This window comes from Acomys russatus, chromosome 16 (assembly GCF_903995435.1).
Source record: "Acomys russatus chromosome 16, mAcoRus1.1, whole genome shotgun sequence".
NCBI lineage: Eukaryota > Metazoa > Chordata > Mammalia > Rodentia > Muridae > Acomys > Acomys russatus.
Window position 1 is genome coordinate 30140074 of NC_067152.1, and position 15650 is coordinate 30155723.

Consider the following 15650-nt stretch of genomic DNA (forward strand, 5'->3'; position numbering starts at 1 on the left):
GGGTCTCTTTCATTTTGTCTTAATACAATTCTAAACTCGACCTTTACCCAGCGAACAGGTGTGTCCGTGCTTGTAATTTGCCAGCGGGAGCAACCAGGCAGAAAAGCGAGCCACACAGCTGGCTGACGCAGTCCAGCCCTTAGCGCCTGCAAAGCCGCTCTCATGCTCTCATCCACCATGATGAATATACTTTTATCTCCCAGTAGCAATTTAAAGAGAAAGAGTGAGGGAGAGAGGAATGCTGCATTTGTATTCCTCCAGCTTTTTGGATCCCGTTTTCACACTCAGTCTGCAAGAAGCTATTATAAATTCCTTTCTTAGATAACTCTGCTGCTCACATTCCAGTCCAGCCAACGATGCGGATACAAAAACAGTCCTGACAGTATTTCCACTGGGCAAAGAAAATCGCTTCACACATATAAATTAAATAAACCTTCAAGAAGAAAGTGACAAATGAAGAGAGCACTTCTCCATGTGGGGTACGGAAACTCCCATATGGCTCCTGCATTTGTCTTTGGGGATCAGACTTATCTAATTAAAAACCTTGCCAAGTAGCCATTAACTAGGCATGAAGAAGTGCTGGCCGGGGCGTAAGGCAGCGCAACACAAAGCGGCAGCCAGTGTCCTGCAATGTTCTCAGTTGGACGGACAGTGACAGTTTGACAGGTAAAGCTGACCCACCGTGGGTCTTCAGAATGAGGTACCATTTCTAAAAGGCCCACAGAAAAACAACATAAACAAAATGGAGCGACTGTAAGAACTATTTCTATTATTTCTCCTATAGGAATAAGTATTTTAAGAGTTTTTCATGAAACTTAATAGGTTTTTTTGGGGGGGTTGTTTTGTTCTGGTTTTTTGTTTGTTTTTTAAAGAAGTTAAAATGAGAAATACGTGGGTTTTGAAAAGTCATCTCCAGACTATTGAGAAGAGCTTCTTGTGAGCTGCGTGCTCCCTTAGCAGCGCAGGCCCCGGTCAGGAACTCACCCATCTGCTCCACAATCTCCGGAGGAAACACCCGAGAAGCAAACGCCCGCCGGAAGATATCTGAAAACTCCTTGTCCAAGCCGCCAATTCCCATCTTCTCAAAGTTCCAGTCAGGATTGATGATTGACTGGCGGTTCTCCTTGGTTTTAGCTTTGCCTGTGCCAAACAAATAGGATCGGGTCTGTGAAGAAAGCACTGTGGTTGAGTAGGAAATAGGACAATTGCCCCTGGACTCCCCCAGTGAACTGATACAGCTGCTCCGGGACGGTGGACGGGGACACTCTTGGCGGATTTTCTAGGGAGGAGGGTAAGACCAGCTCACCTAGCTTGTCCGGTCTCCATTGTGGTCAGTAGTAAACGTCCAAAGCCAACTAAATTTATGCTCATCCACAGAACTTAACCTTTAACCCAACCAAATGAACTTAGTCGTTGAAAGGAAACACAGTGCGGATACCTGATATAAACTCCGCTTGCTCCAGAAACGCCGCTGACTGCGAGCACTCGCTCACAGCTCCTAGCAAGTGTGCATGAAACCCATGGATTTACCTAGAGTAAGCAGATGATGGCAGACAACTCCTCGGCCCAGAAAGATGCGTGGAGTGATTTTGACATCTTTGTCACATGTACACAAAGTCTAGAAACATTCTAAAGGCTTTAATGACTACAAAAGTTACACATAAATTCTCTCATAATGATAAAAATTGTTGAAATTAAGTGTCAGAGTGCCACCTAAAGTAACTCAAGAGAACCACAGCTGAGATTTCAGACACAAAGAGCAAGGTACCTCAGGATACTCTAAACGAAAAAGGGAGAAATATAGTTTTTACGAAGTTGAGGAAGAAAATATCACCTAAAAAATATTTCAGATAATAATTTTCTGGATAGTTTTGTAAATTAAAGATTCTTTAGAAGGCAAAAATATTTTGCTTTCACTCTACTGCCCTCTTGTGGTCAAATTTACTGCATGCCAAATTACTACACAAATTCATTTTCCAAATGCAATCACATCTCCACCTGAGTAACCTGAAAATACCTACACTGACCAAAGGTTATAGAATTGCTTTGGGATAAGGTATTTTAACAAAAAGTGTACATCACATCATAAATACATATAAATAGATATATCATAAATATCTGGTGTCAGTAATAGGACGTTATGATACGACCTTCATAAAAATGATATACATGTGGATGTTACAATCATGCTGTAGAGATATATTTAAGATGCTTGTAGACCTTTAATCCCAGCACTCGGGAGGCAGAGGCAGGCGGATCGCTGTGAGTTCGAGGCCAGCCTGGTCTACAAAGTGAGTCCAGGATGGCCAAGGCTACACAGAGAAACCCTGTCTCGAAAAACCAAAAAAAAGAAAAAAAAAAAAAAAGAAAAAAAAGATGCTTGTAGAGGTATATTTAAGATGTTAGCAAGAAAATCAAATCAAGGACTACTGATGTGGCTTGGTGCGTTAGGCTCATTAGGCTTGACAACCGGAGTTTGACTCCTGGGACTCACACAACAGAAGAAGAGAACTGACTCAAAGTTATCCTCTGACCTCCATACATGTACCATGCCACATACGTCCACTCTACATAAGGTAGATTATAAAATAATACGCAAATAAAATCAAATTTAGAATGTGTCGGTATGCATAGATGGCATATGCCTTGGACTCCAGCTCACCTGAGCACCCGGAACCTAGGCCAGTCTGGGCTAGTGAGATGACTCAGCAATTAGGATCAAACACTGTTCTTGCAGAGGGCCTGAGCCTGGTTCCCAGCACCCATGCTGAGAGCCTCATTACCGCCTGTAACTCCAGTTCCAGAAGACCTGATGCCCTCCTCTGGCATCCAAGGGCACAGGTACTCTGTGCATATGCTCACACACAAACATAGGCACACACATAATGAAAAAAATAAAACAAAATCTTTTGCTAAAAAGGTAAAAGAAAAATAACAGCAGAGACTGGTAAATTACTTACTAAAAAAAAAAAAACACATTTAAACAAAGTTAAGTAACTAAGTAACTTTGAACACAACTATGTATGCGGCCAATGAAAAACTCTTCTACTGGGAAAGACATGAACATAATTACATCAACAATGAATTTGAGTTAGCACATCATTATTTAAATGAGTTGCTATTATTAGAGATTAAAGTGCATAATTTTAACATATCAAAGTAAGGCTGGTAAACAAGAACCAAATCCGCTGGGAAGAGTTGAAGCACACACTCATCCCTCCATCATTGAAGGACAGTGATGACAGTTCAGTTAAGGCAGCAATTTAGCTGAGGGGCTGACCAGTGCTGAAGGTCACAAAAGATAACGAAATTCTGAGGAGCTGTCAGAGATGGGAGAAGACTCACACAGAAGAACTACATGTGGGGTGGGATGATCCTGAATGAGACCCTGGAACAGAGGAAGGGTGTAATGGAAAAGCTGGTGGAATCCCGGTAAGACAGTAGTTTGGGCAGCTGCAATAAATGAACGTGAATCTGTTTGGAGTAACTGCACTATATGAGACTCAGACCAGGGGAAACCAGCAAAGGCTACAGGGATTCTCTGAGCTACTTTTACAGATTGTTGTGAGCCTAAAATTGCCTTACAATTTCAAACTAAAAAAAGCCATTGTTTCTTTTTAACCATTAAGGAAATTTAAATGTGCTTATATGTTTCATACTGTTTCTGTGGGACTGGGTATTCCAAAGGCTCGTATCTGTATATCTGACAGTACAAACACCCTGATTCTGTCTGTGGCAGGTTTGAGGGAGGGGTCCCCCTTACTCCCCACCTGAAAATCACTTCACATGAGTCATATACAACACCAGAGACATTTCCACTTCATTTGAAATTTTCCAAAATTGTAAGTCTTACCAATAAGATTGAGTGATGAATTTTCTGCTTTCTCAAACGCAACTTGACTGTTTCCGACAACCAGCCCTATTTCGATCTGCACAGAAAGACGGTAATTAGCAGGCTACAGACATCTCAAAGCAAGGCTAGACACAAGGGGGAAATGAAGCTTCTCTGTGCAAGGCAACCAGCCATCTGAATTACATCTGCTTTTCTTGTGGCTATATTCTATAACCCCTCTGAGGCAATGTTGGCATCTTTACAGTTATACTCTCCTTGACTTATAATATATATCTGTATTCAACTAATAAGAACAGAAGTACAAAATTTGAGTAGATCTGCCATTAGGTTGCTGCCTACAGGAACAGTGAGGCCTTAGGAGCTCAGAGGGAGAGAACACACAATATGAAAAGCTTCTGCACCAGGCAATAGTTGGGAACATATCAGCCTGCGTGAGTCACGTCAGAAAGATGACCTAATGAAGGCTAGGAAAAAGGGCTTACCTTCTGCCTTTTGCCTGACGCGGGCTCTCCCTTCAGGATGCTAGGGTCCATGGCTTCAATATCCTTCACCAGTAATCCAAAGAGCTTATCGTTGAAGCTAAAAACAAGCTGTGGACAGAAGTAATGGGAGGAAAGTTACCTCATGACACAATGGCTTCTTGCCATATAGCCAGTGTTCTCCAAAGGCGGAAAAACCAGTTTTCTTTTGAATACTCTTCTTGGGTCTACTCCACAATCACACCACTCACGGACCCAGTGACAGAAAAAGAAACTTGTACATTAGTACAATAGGAGGTGACATAACCAAAATACCCACAAACTGTTTGGCAAACTACTAGTAAGAAAGCCGAGATCCAGCCAGGTGGTAGTTACGCACCCTTTTCTTTTTTTTTTTTTAAAGACAGGGTTTCTCTGTGTAACAGCCCTGACTGTCCTGGACTTGCTTTGTAGACCAGGCTGGCCTCAATCCCACAGAGGCCAGCCTGGTCTCTATTTCTTTTCTATTTCTTATTCTTCATCTTCTTTCTGTATTCCATTTCAAAAAAGGTTGGGAGAATGGCTGAGCAATTGGAAAAGTTGCAAGTGGATATGGAGAGGTCTGAGAAACAAAAATTAGATGAAATACGTAAGCTAGAAGGGTCACTGCATTCTCTTACTTTTGAAATGGTTTCAGAGCTGGCTGTGCAACTAGAGAGGTTACAGGTGGGGATGGAAGTGCTCGGGAAGCGAGTGGCGCCAGAGAGAGAACAAAAGGGTTCAGACCCGGTGACTGAAAGTGGGAGCTCCCTGCAGAATGTGAAAGAGGGAAGCAAACCAGGATAGAAGGTAGACCCCACCCTGCACTTTGTACTTTTGGTTTCAGGTCTCCACAGCCCCTGGGTGAGGCAGAGAGCCATCAGGAGGAGGCCATGCAGGGTGACAGTGTTAAAGAGAAACAGCTCATTTCGAGGGAAAGGGCTGATCTGAGTGTGCCACCAGAGGAGTGATCTGGGGATTATGAAGTCACCCTGAGTTTTCCCAGTTATTGCGCAGCATATGCCTGCCTGTGGTGCTGAGCATGGTTATGATGAGATAACGTGGCATCCAATAAGGACCATAGGTCTGAGGCATTTTAGGGAGGCTATTGTTTCCTATGGAATGCACTCCCCTTTTATCAAACAAATATTAAGTAACTGTACTACTCAAAATAGAATTCTTTCCCAAGATTGAAAGAAACTGGTGACAGTTGTACTTGAGGCTAGTCAGCAGTTACAATGATTGACACTGTGGAGGGAGGAAGCCACAGGTGTAGAACCAAGAGACCAAAGGGAATAAATACTGTTAAAGAGCAATTGCTTGGTGAAGGGCTACCTACAAGAAAAAAATTTGATTTGAAGATGCCGTAATAGGACAATGTTGCTCAGTGGCTTTGAGGGCTTAGGACAAGGTTGAGGAGTTTGAAAAAAGATCCACCTCATTTACTAAGCTAATACAAGGCTCTACAGAAGCATTCACAGGTTTCTTTCAGAGATTGGTTTCCGCTCTAAACAAAGCAGTATCAGACCCTGACACCAGACAGGTGGTGATAAAGACCTCAGTGCTTGAGAACGTGAATACCAAATGTAAGAGAGTGATTAGACCATTAAAGGCACGAGCAGCACCAATGGACAATGGATAGGAGACGACAACTGATGTTGGCTCTCATGAGCATCATGTCAGTATCACGGGACAAGCTAAAGCTAGAGGGGCCATATATCAAAATACTTAGTGCTTTAATTGTGGTGAATTCAGCCATGTACAAATAAATTGTAAGGCTAAAAGCCTCAGAGCTCAAAAAGAAAGGTACACTAACTCTGAGAAATATGGTACTTTCCACCAGAGGCGGGAACAAGTATTTCTGGCAGCAATGGAATGCCTTGCTTCCCAGGGATTGCAGGCGGTGTGGTAAAGGGCATCACGACCCTAATGACTGCAGTTCCAGGAGGGATGTACAAGGTAATAAAACTCTTGCCATCACCATCAGGAAACAAACTGAGGGACCTGTCAGCTGGAGGCCTCACCAAAAAAAAAAAAAAAAAAAAAAAAAGAGCCATTTCCCTTTGGTCAGCCAGGAGGTGACAAACAAGCAGTTAAACCCCAACTAAAACTTCAATTAAGTATTTTGATGATCTCATGCACCCTACTGAAGGCAATGTGGCTTTAGATTTGGACACATTTGTCCTATGCCTCAAAATTCAATGTTACAAAATTGCCACTGGTGTTTACGGTCCTTTGCCTTCAGGGACAGTAGGGATAATATTGGGAAGAAGTAGATTAACTTCCCAAGTTATTGCACATCCAGGTATTATACATGGGGATTACAAAGAAGAAAGTAAAATCATGGCACATGTTAAAAAAAAAAAAAAAAAGAGGAACTGCAAATTAATGCAGGGGATAGAATTGCTCTGCTGTTACTGTTTCCCTACATTAAGGGCAAAACTGCTCCAGTAGAAAGAACATGGGGATTTGAGAGTACTAGAAAAATGTGTTCTGGAAAACAGTGGTTAACAATAGGGGACCGACCATGCTAGTTGTGGTGGCACATGCCGGTGGGATTTGCTGAAGGAGGCAGAGGCAGGAGGATCACGAGTTCAAGGCCAGCCTGGACTACACATGAAAAAAAACAAAACCAGAGATCAAAACTAGAATTGCAAGTGAATAGTGTTGAGATAGAAGGTTTGGTGAAGACAGGCGCTGATTTCCCAAAAATCTTGAAATCTAGAATAGTCATTTCAGAAGGTTTATGCATAGTCTATAGGAATTAGCAGGTTATTCCAATAAGATAAAGTGTCTGATGGGTTACATGTGTGGGACCAGAAGAGCAAAAGGGGAAGTTGAGACCTCATGTGGCTGACAAACCCATAAATGTATGAGGAAGGAATATTTCGCAACAATGAGGTACTCAAATTAACATTCCTGCAATCCCAGGAATACCTCACGATGAAATGAGAAAGGAAATGATAGATATTCCTGGGAAAGGTATTAATACGTATCATCAAAAACAATCACAAGCTATGCCCATTGTCTAAACACAGGATATCACAGGGACTGAGTTTCCAAATTTATGGGGGTGGGGGAGCACTGCCTACCCCTAAAATGGTTGACTAGCAGCCCAGTGTGGGTAAAGCAATGGCCCTTAACTAAGGAAAAATTGCAGGTAATTGAACAGCTGGTACAAGAACAGCTGGAGGCTCGACATATAGAGGAGTCTACAAGCCCGTGGAATTCCCCGCCCGATGGTCAACACTAACAGATTTAAGAGCAGTGAATAGAGTAATTCAACCAATGGGCCCTTGACAGCCTGGAATTCCTTTATGTTCTTTATTACCTAAGTCATAGCCTATTGTGGTAATTGATTTAAAAGATTGCTTTTTCTCAATCTCTTTGCACAAGCATGATAGGGAAAGGTTTGCTATCTCAGTGCATACTTGAGATGATAATGGTTCAATAAAGAGATATCATTTGAAAGTTCTTCCACAGGGAATTTTAAATAATCCAACTTTATGCCAATATTTTGTACAACCATTAGAAATAGCTCATATACAATTTCCTCAACCTATTATTTGTCATTACATGGATGATATTTTGTTGGCCAATTATGACACTGGTACTTTAGAGAAATTGTTTTAGGAAACACAAAGAATTCTACCACGCTGGGGGGTTACAGATTACTCCTGAAAAAATACAGAGAGGACATTCTATTAACTATTTGGGTTATAAAATAAGTCAACAAAAATTCTGACCAAAAAAGGCACAGATCTACTGAGATCAGTTGCAAACTCTTAATTTTCAAAAATTAATGGGAGAAAGCCAGGCGTGATGGTGCACGCCTGTAATCCCAGCACTCAGGAGGCAGAGGCAGGCGGATCTCTGTGAGTTCAAGACCAGCCTGGTCCACAAAACGAATCCAGGACAGCCAGGACTATAAGAGAAACCCTGTCTCAAAAAACCAAATAAACAAACAAACAATGTAATGGGCGATATTAATTGGCTGTGACCTACCACTGGATTAACTACTCAGGAGTTAAACAGTTCTTTTCAAACACTGCAAGGAGATTTGGACTTAAACATCTAAGACGGTTAACAGCTGAAGCAGAGAGAGTGTTAACTCTGGTAGAACAAAGACTCCAAGATGCATATATGGAGCAAATTGATCCTAAACTTGGTTGTATTTTGGTCATTTTGCCTTCAACTCACAAGCTAACTGGGCTCATTAGGCAAAGGAAAGATAGTATTATAGAACGTGTTTTCTTAGCACAAAACCAATGTAAAAAAATTGAAGACATATATAGAAAAGGTTTCAGAATTAATCATAAGAGAGAATTAGACCATATCAACTGTCAGGAACAGATACAGCCAAAACAGAAGTGCCTTTTACTAATGCTGAGATTATGTCAACATGGGTAATCAATGAAGATTGGCACAGAGCTTGTAGTAACTATTTAGGAGAAGTTAATAACAAATAACATAAAAGCAAGCATCTGCGGTCTAGAGAAAGAACGAATTGGATTCTCCTACATGTTGTAAAGGGAATGCCAATTCCTCAAGCACCTGCAGCTGAGTTGGGAATGGCAGGCTAAGTCAGACAAAAAAAGCCAAGTGATCCAACGCCCATACACTGCAGTTCAACAACCAATTGTATGAAATCCTTGCAGTATTATCAGATTTTCCTGAATCTCTTAATTACTGACTCTCAATATTCAGAAAGATTTGCTTTGCAGATAGTAACTGCTGAGTTTACTTCTGCTAATCCAGAATGAACCTTTCCATTTATGGAACTGCAACAGGCAATCAGAAATAGTCACTATCTATTATACAGAACTCATATGCGTTCTCATACAGGTGTGCCAGGTCCACTGGCACAAGGAATGAGGAAATTGAACAATTATTAATAGGATATGCACTAGAAGCCTCAGATTTTCATGAAAAACACCACGTTAACAGTAAAGGTGTAAAGAGAAAAATTTTCTACCACTTGGCAACAAGCCAAGAAAATGCCTTATTTCTTCTCTTAATAACCAAACTCCATAATCCACTGGAAGTAACCTTGGAGGTATCAAAAGAAATGAAATCTGGCAGATGGATGCGTTTTATTTTACAGAATTTGGGAAACTAAAGCTTGTGCACCATACCAATCATACATATTTGCGGTTTCAATGGGCAACTTCTTTGAGTTCTGAAAATTCTGAAAAAGCTGATTTTGTAATTACACATTCATTGGAAATATAGGTAATTGTGTGGATACCTGCACAGATTAGGATTGATAATGCCTCTACATAAGTATCCAGTAAGGTAAAGCATATTAAAATGAAAAACACATTATGGGTATACCACACAACCCTACAGGACAAGCAGTTGTAGAAAGATCTAATTGCACTTTAAAAGAGAATTAAAAGAGAGAGAGAGAGAATAAACAAAAAGGATGAGTAAAGGCCCTCTAGGGACAGACTAAATAGTGCTTTGTTAACTTTGTCTTAATGTTAATGAGAAAGAAAATAGCAGTTGAGAGACACTGGAAAACTGTGAAATTAGATCAACCTATATACTATACGAGTGTGCTAACATAAAAATGGAAGACTGCAATAGTTTTGTCTTGGGAATGTGATTTTGTTTATGTATCTCCAGGGAATGAAAAAATATGATTACCATCAAAACTTATAAAGATAGCCAGGTGGTGGTGGTGCACACCTTTAATCCCAGCACTCTGGAGGCAGAGGTGGATGCTGTGAGTTCGAGGCCAGCCTGGTCTACAAAATGAGTCCAGGACAGCTAAGGCTACGCAGAGAAACCCTGTCTCAAAAAACAAAACAAAAACAAAAACAAAAACAACAACAACAAAAAACTTTAGCTGATTTGTGCAGACCACACATTCCATACCTATGTTAATGCAGAAATGTACCTATAATATTACCTTTAAAAGTTTGTGTGTTTTCAGAGCAAAAAGACCAGACACCAATGAAGACAAGCAAGTAGGCCAAGCAATCCAGCTTCACAGACTACCTCTCCAGGTCAACTTCAAAACAGCTCAGATGGTCCAGCCTCACAGACTGTTTCAGACAGACCTTCAGTTAAGCACTGTACTTTCCTATCCCACAGAGACTGGAAAGCAAAAATAGAGCTAGCTCTCCCAGGACTTGGCAAATATCTCAGTTTTCTTTAAGGTCCCCAAAAGGTGTCTTCACCCCCCAGACAGCAGGAAGCAATTTTAAGAACATGACATCCCAAGAGGTGGGGTGGGTGTTTTTGGTCATTTGGGGGTTATGGATGTTTCTTATTGTTTAGGGAGGTTAGTTACAAGTTGTTATTGGCCATGGTCAGGTAGGAAACAAAGTAAAGGAGGTTAGAATCAGGAATCTCTTTCTCCCCTCTATCCTTCTTTCTCTCCTATGCAGTGTTAGGGGGAAGGAGAGGCAAAGGAAATTTTAAAAAGGCAGAGGATAGGGATGATAGGACCCAGGTGGGTTATTTTATCTCCTAAGAAAGCAACAAGTCTCAAATAATTTTACATTGGTATAGATTACTGTATACATTACTCTTGATTAATGTATTATACAAATACAACTCATTTAAAAATGTGATGTTAAGATCTTATGAAAGCTACTATTACAAACTGTTTAGGATAATTAGAAATGCAAGTTAGTAGTTAGACACCTATGAATAATCTTACTTGCAGTCTTGTTAACTACTAGCTTAGTTAATTACAGAAATAAACTTTATTTAGTCTCTTGTATATGTTTTCAAACTTCAGCAGGTAGTAAATAACTGGAAACAAGCAATGTTTGTCTCTTCAGATATACTGTAGATAGATGGTCTTCAAACACTTCAGAGATCTACAGGATATGTCATTTAACGATGTTTTTTAACATAAAAGGCCTTTCTGACGGAGAGACACAGCTGCTCTTGGCAGCAACCCCAATCTACTTCAAAGAAGATGATGGGCATCAAAGAACCTCCACGTGGAGTTTGTTTCAAACATGGCAAAGATGGACACTGGGTAAAAAACTGTGCTTACCTCAACTACTGATAGCATGCTGTCCAAACTGTGGACAAACAGGACACTGTGAAATCAACTGTCCAACCAACCTTGCAGAGCAAGGTAGACCAGTCCTTCAAAATTCCCACTTCACATGTAAGTCTGTCAGATATTCTAGGCCTGAAGGCTCAAGATTGGATGCCCCCATGTTCCAGAGCAAGCTTGGGCAACTGTCCAGGCACTTCCTATTTACTCAAATAATATTTACCCTTCTCAGGTCTCTGCTGGGGTTGAAGACTAGATAGTTATAGTCTTATAGCTTTTCTTATTAAGATTAAAGATATAAAAGATTAAGTTTTTAGGATCTAAGAAAATGCTTTAGGGTTTAAAAAGATATTTTTAGGTTGATAAATTCAAGTTATGATAAGAAGATTATCTAGGTAGAGAACTTTGGACTCATCAGGACAGTGGAATACTTTCTCCAAGGTTTCCAAATACATATGGACTAGACACTGTAAATATAAGTCTTATTTAATAATTCTCATAATTGTTCTCACTGTATATAGCTTATGAATGACAGAGAGAAGGTCTTTTTTTTTTTTTTTTTTTTGAGACAGGGTTTCTCTGTGTAGCATTGGCTGTCTTAGACTCACTCTGTAGACCAGGCTGGCCTCAAACTCACAGCGATGCGCCTACCACTGGAGTGTTGGTTTCTTAACAGTTATGGGGCTGGGTGTGGTGCCGCACACACCTTTAATCCCAGCAGTCAGGAGGCAGAGGCAGGCAGATCACTTTGAGTTCAAGGCCACCCGGTCTCCAAACCCAGCTATGTTATGTAAATATGTTTTTGTTATAATCCCAGGTGTATGATAAAAGGCTGCTCCACAGCAGGTGGTTATGATTTGCCCCATGCACTAGCAGCGACATGAATTTTGACAGCTGGACTCTGGATAGGGTATAAACGGAATAGCCCCAAGAGGGCCTGTGGTGGCTGCTACTCCCTCTGCTGCTGCCCTGACTGCTGCTGGTCCCTCCTGCTGTTGGTTCCTGCTGCTGCGTTTGCTATTGCTGCATTACTGATGTGCTGGAATTCTGTTGTTTTGTTTTGTTTGGATATTCTGAAGAAGATTGGACTTGCTCCTAGGAACCCAATGGCACTGATAAGCAGGAAGCAGTTTTAAAAGGTCTGTGTCCCTTTCCCTCCTGTCTTTCTCACCTACCTAGTGTTGGGGTTGGAAGGGATTAGAGGGGAGAAGGATGGTAGCTATAAGAATCCAAATAAAATAACTAAAAGTCTGTCTACATAGTATAGCCCCCCAAACAAAACAAACAATAACAGCCCCCAACCCAACAACAATGGATAGTAATCAACAAATACAGTTAGTTGGCATCTAGGAACCTTCTAGACTAACACGTACGGCAGCAGCTTGAGCACAGCACCGGTTTCTTCCCTCTAAGAGCACAGGGCTTAGAACATTATGATAGGCAGATTAGGGCCCAGGGGTCCCACTCAAACTAAGGCACCAGCCAAGGACAATACAGGCAGTAAACTTTAAACCCCTTCCCAGATCTAGCCAATGGTCAGAATATTCTCCACAGTTGAGTGGAGAGTGTGATACGACTTTCTCACGTACTCTGGTGCCTCACATTTGACCATGTCCCCTGGAGGGGGAGACCTGGTGGCACTCAGAGGAAGGACAGCAGGTTACCGAGAAGAGACTTGATACCCTATGAGCATATACAGGGGGAGGTAATTCCCCTCAGGAACAGTCATAGGGGAGGGGAATAAGGGGAAAAGGGGAGGGAGGGAAGAATGGGAGGACACAAGGGATGGGATAACCATTGAGATGTAACAAGAATAAATTAATAATAAAAAATTTAAAAAAAAAAAAAAAAGAGCACAGGGCTTGGCACTGCTTTCTGCCGTTCCAACTAGAAAGCTCTGCAGCAGTGGTAACAGAGTCTACTCTGTCCCTGCTGATCTGCCAGGCCAAAAATAGTGGCTGGGACATGCTTTGTGCTATTAAATATTTATTTTACTTTTATCTATGTCCCTAGCTTTGCACCCATGGATACAGAATTTATCTTCTCTGAACCTAAAATTCCTCATTTGTGAGGAAGTCAGACAGGAAAATCTCTAAGGTTCATTCTAATTCTAGTGTTTTCTTTTTTTTTCCTCCCCTTTTATTTTATTTTTCCTTTCTTTTTTTTTTTTTGAGACAGGGTCTCACTATGTATCCCTGGCTGTTCTGGAATTTACTGTGTACACCAGACAGGCCTGGAACTCACAGAGATCCACTTGCCTCTGCATCCCTAGAACTGGGATTAAGTGTGTGCCATTATGCCAAGCTAATTTGAATGCTTTCTTTAAAAATACGCTGTATTTTGCTCCTGTACATCAGTAATTCAGGTTCTGCCTGCAAAAGTTTAATATCATAATATATGTAGGGCTGGAGAGATGGCTCAGAGGTTAAGAGCACTGACTGCTCTTCCAGAGGTCCTGAGTTCAATTCCCAGAAACCACACAGTGGCTCACAACCATATATAATGTGATCTGGAGCCCTCTTCTGGTGTGTGGGCACACATTGGGACAGAGCACTGTATAAATGATAATAAATAAACCTTTAAAAATAGTATATGTACACTTTAGACTACCTGTCCAAATTTATTAGGAAAAAAAATAATAAAAGTAACACTCCATCTACTCCAATAGCTCTTGCCTTCCCCTGCTGCTCTTCCTCCCGCTGTTATGTCCCTGAGGCAGAGACCTCAGGGCAGGCTAGGTGCATCGTTAGCCATGACAACTCCAGACCCTTTGTTCCCAGGATCCTGCTATTTGCTTTCAAACTTTTGAGGACCCAAAGAGCTTAGGTTCATATGGGTTGTATCTACTGAGATTTATCATACTAGAGACTAGAGGGGGGAAAAAATTAAATGCATCCATTTAAAATAAAATTATTGTTCTAAAACAAAAACTGCAATGGCAAAAAGTGGAGGTGTCTCATTTTTGCAAATCTCTTTCCTGTCTGACTTTACTGGAGACAGCCGGATGCTCACACCTGCTTAGGCAGTCAGGGTCCCGGGCTGACCAGACTAGCCTTGAACTGACATCAATTCGCCTGCCTCTGCCTCCAGAGTGCTGGGATTAAAGGCATGTACCATATCATTTTCTTAAACTCTATAACGAACTTGGTATTATATGTTTATATAAAATCTCTGGAAGTCCATGTGTGTGCTTGCCCACGTGTGTGTGAAGGCCAGAGCTGAGCCTCAAGAACTGTTCCTCTATTGCTCTCCATGTTATTTTTCCCCGTTTTTGAGCCAGGGTTTCTCACTGAAGGCAGAGCTCCTCGATCTGGGTTAGGCCAACTGGCCAGTGGCCTCCAGGGATCCTCTGTCCCTTCCTTCCCAGCGGTGGATCACAAGTCCATACGACTCATCACTCCAAGATTCCTGCCCAGGTGCTAGGGGTCACGCTCAGGTCTTCGTGCTTGCTTAGCAGGCATCTTGCTGACTCCCGGGCTACCTCCCCTGCCCCAAGCGCTGCTTCTCTACAAAAACATCCTAGTCACATAGAGAGACAGCCCAGAGACAAATCTCATGTCCCACAAGGAGAAAAAGGAAAGCAAAAACATTTCAGAGTATATCTCTACCACGTTCCCAAGTTTTCAGGGAGAAAAGCTGCTGTGACTATATATGACACATTAACTAAAAACCATATGTATCTGTGCATAGTGCCATATGCAGGGACCCCTGGAGGTCAGGAGCAAGCACTGGAGCTGGAGTTATAGACAGCTGTGAGTGCTGGGAACTGAACTCAGATCCTGCAGAAGAGCAGCCAGCGCTCTTAGCCGCTGAGCCATCTGCCTGAGAGCTGCCTGAAGGCTCTCCTGAACGGACTCCTGTAGGTTCAGTAAACTCGCTTTGCATGGAACTTTTCCTACGAAAGGCTCCTCTCAGTTCTTCCAAAGCAGAATTCTGGGCATCGGCATTTGGGTGCGAGCAAGGTGAAGAACAGAGTAAAAGCCATTAGGTCTACCTGCTGTCCCACTGAGAAGGCCTGGTTGTTGAACTGCTGGATAAACTCTGCTGCCATCTTGTCAGTGTCATAAGGGTTGGAGTCGATGTTCTTTTTCTGCAGAAAGTCGATCTCGATGGTCATCGTGCCGGTGCACTGCTTGGCTTTGTCAAATGAATATAAGGAGACTAGGAGGAAACACAGGGACACAAAAACATATGTTTCTAGTTACAAAGAGTTCAATATGAGAGAACACAGCAGTACTTGTCCAAAAGGGAGCTTCATGTGGGCTTCCCTGGAGGAACA

At 41.8% G+C, this 15650-nt stretch overlaps 1 protein-coding gene across 1 annotated transcript in view; it reads right to left on the reverse strand.

The window, feature by feature from the left end:
* The window catches only part of Nsf (N-ethylmaleimide sensitive factor, vesicle fusing ATPase), a 139816-nt gene that overhangs the window by 87533 nt on the left and 36633 nt on the right, over positions 1-15650 (reverse strand). Inside the window, exons 5-8 of the mRNA XM_051158845.1 lie at positions 15366-15532; positions 4336-4443; positions 3854-3929; positions 985-1140 (exon numbers count right to left, since the gene is read on the reverse strand). Coding sequence (XP_051014802.1) covers positions 985-1140; positions 3854-3929; positions 4336-4443; positions 15366-15532 — 507 coding nt within the window. The remainder of the gene's footprint in view (positions 1-984; positions 1141-3853; positions 3930-4335; positions 4444-15365; positions 15533-15650) is intronic.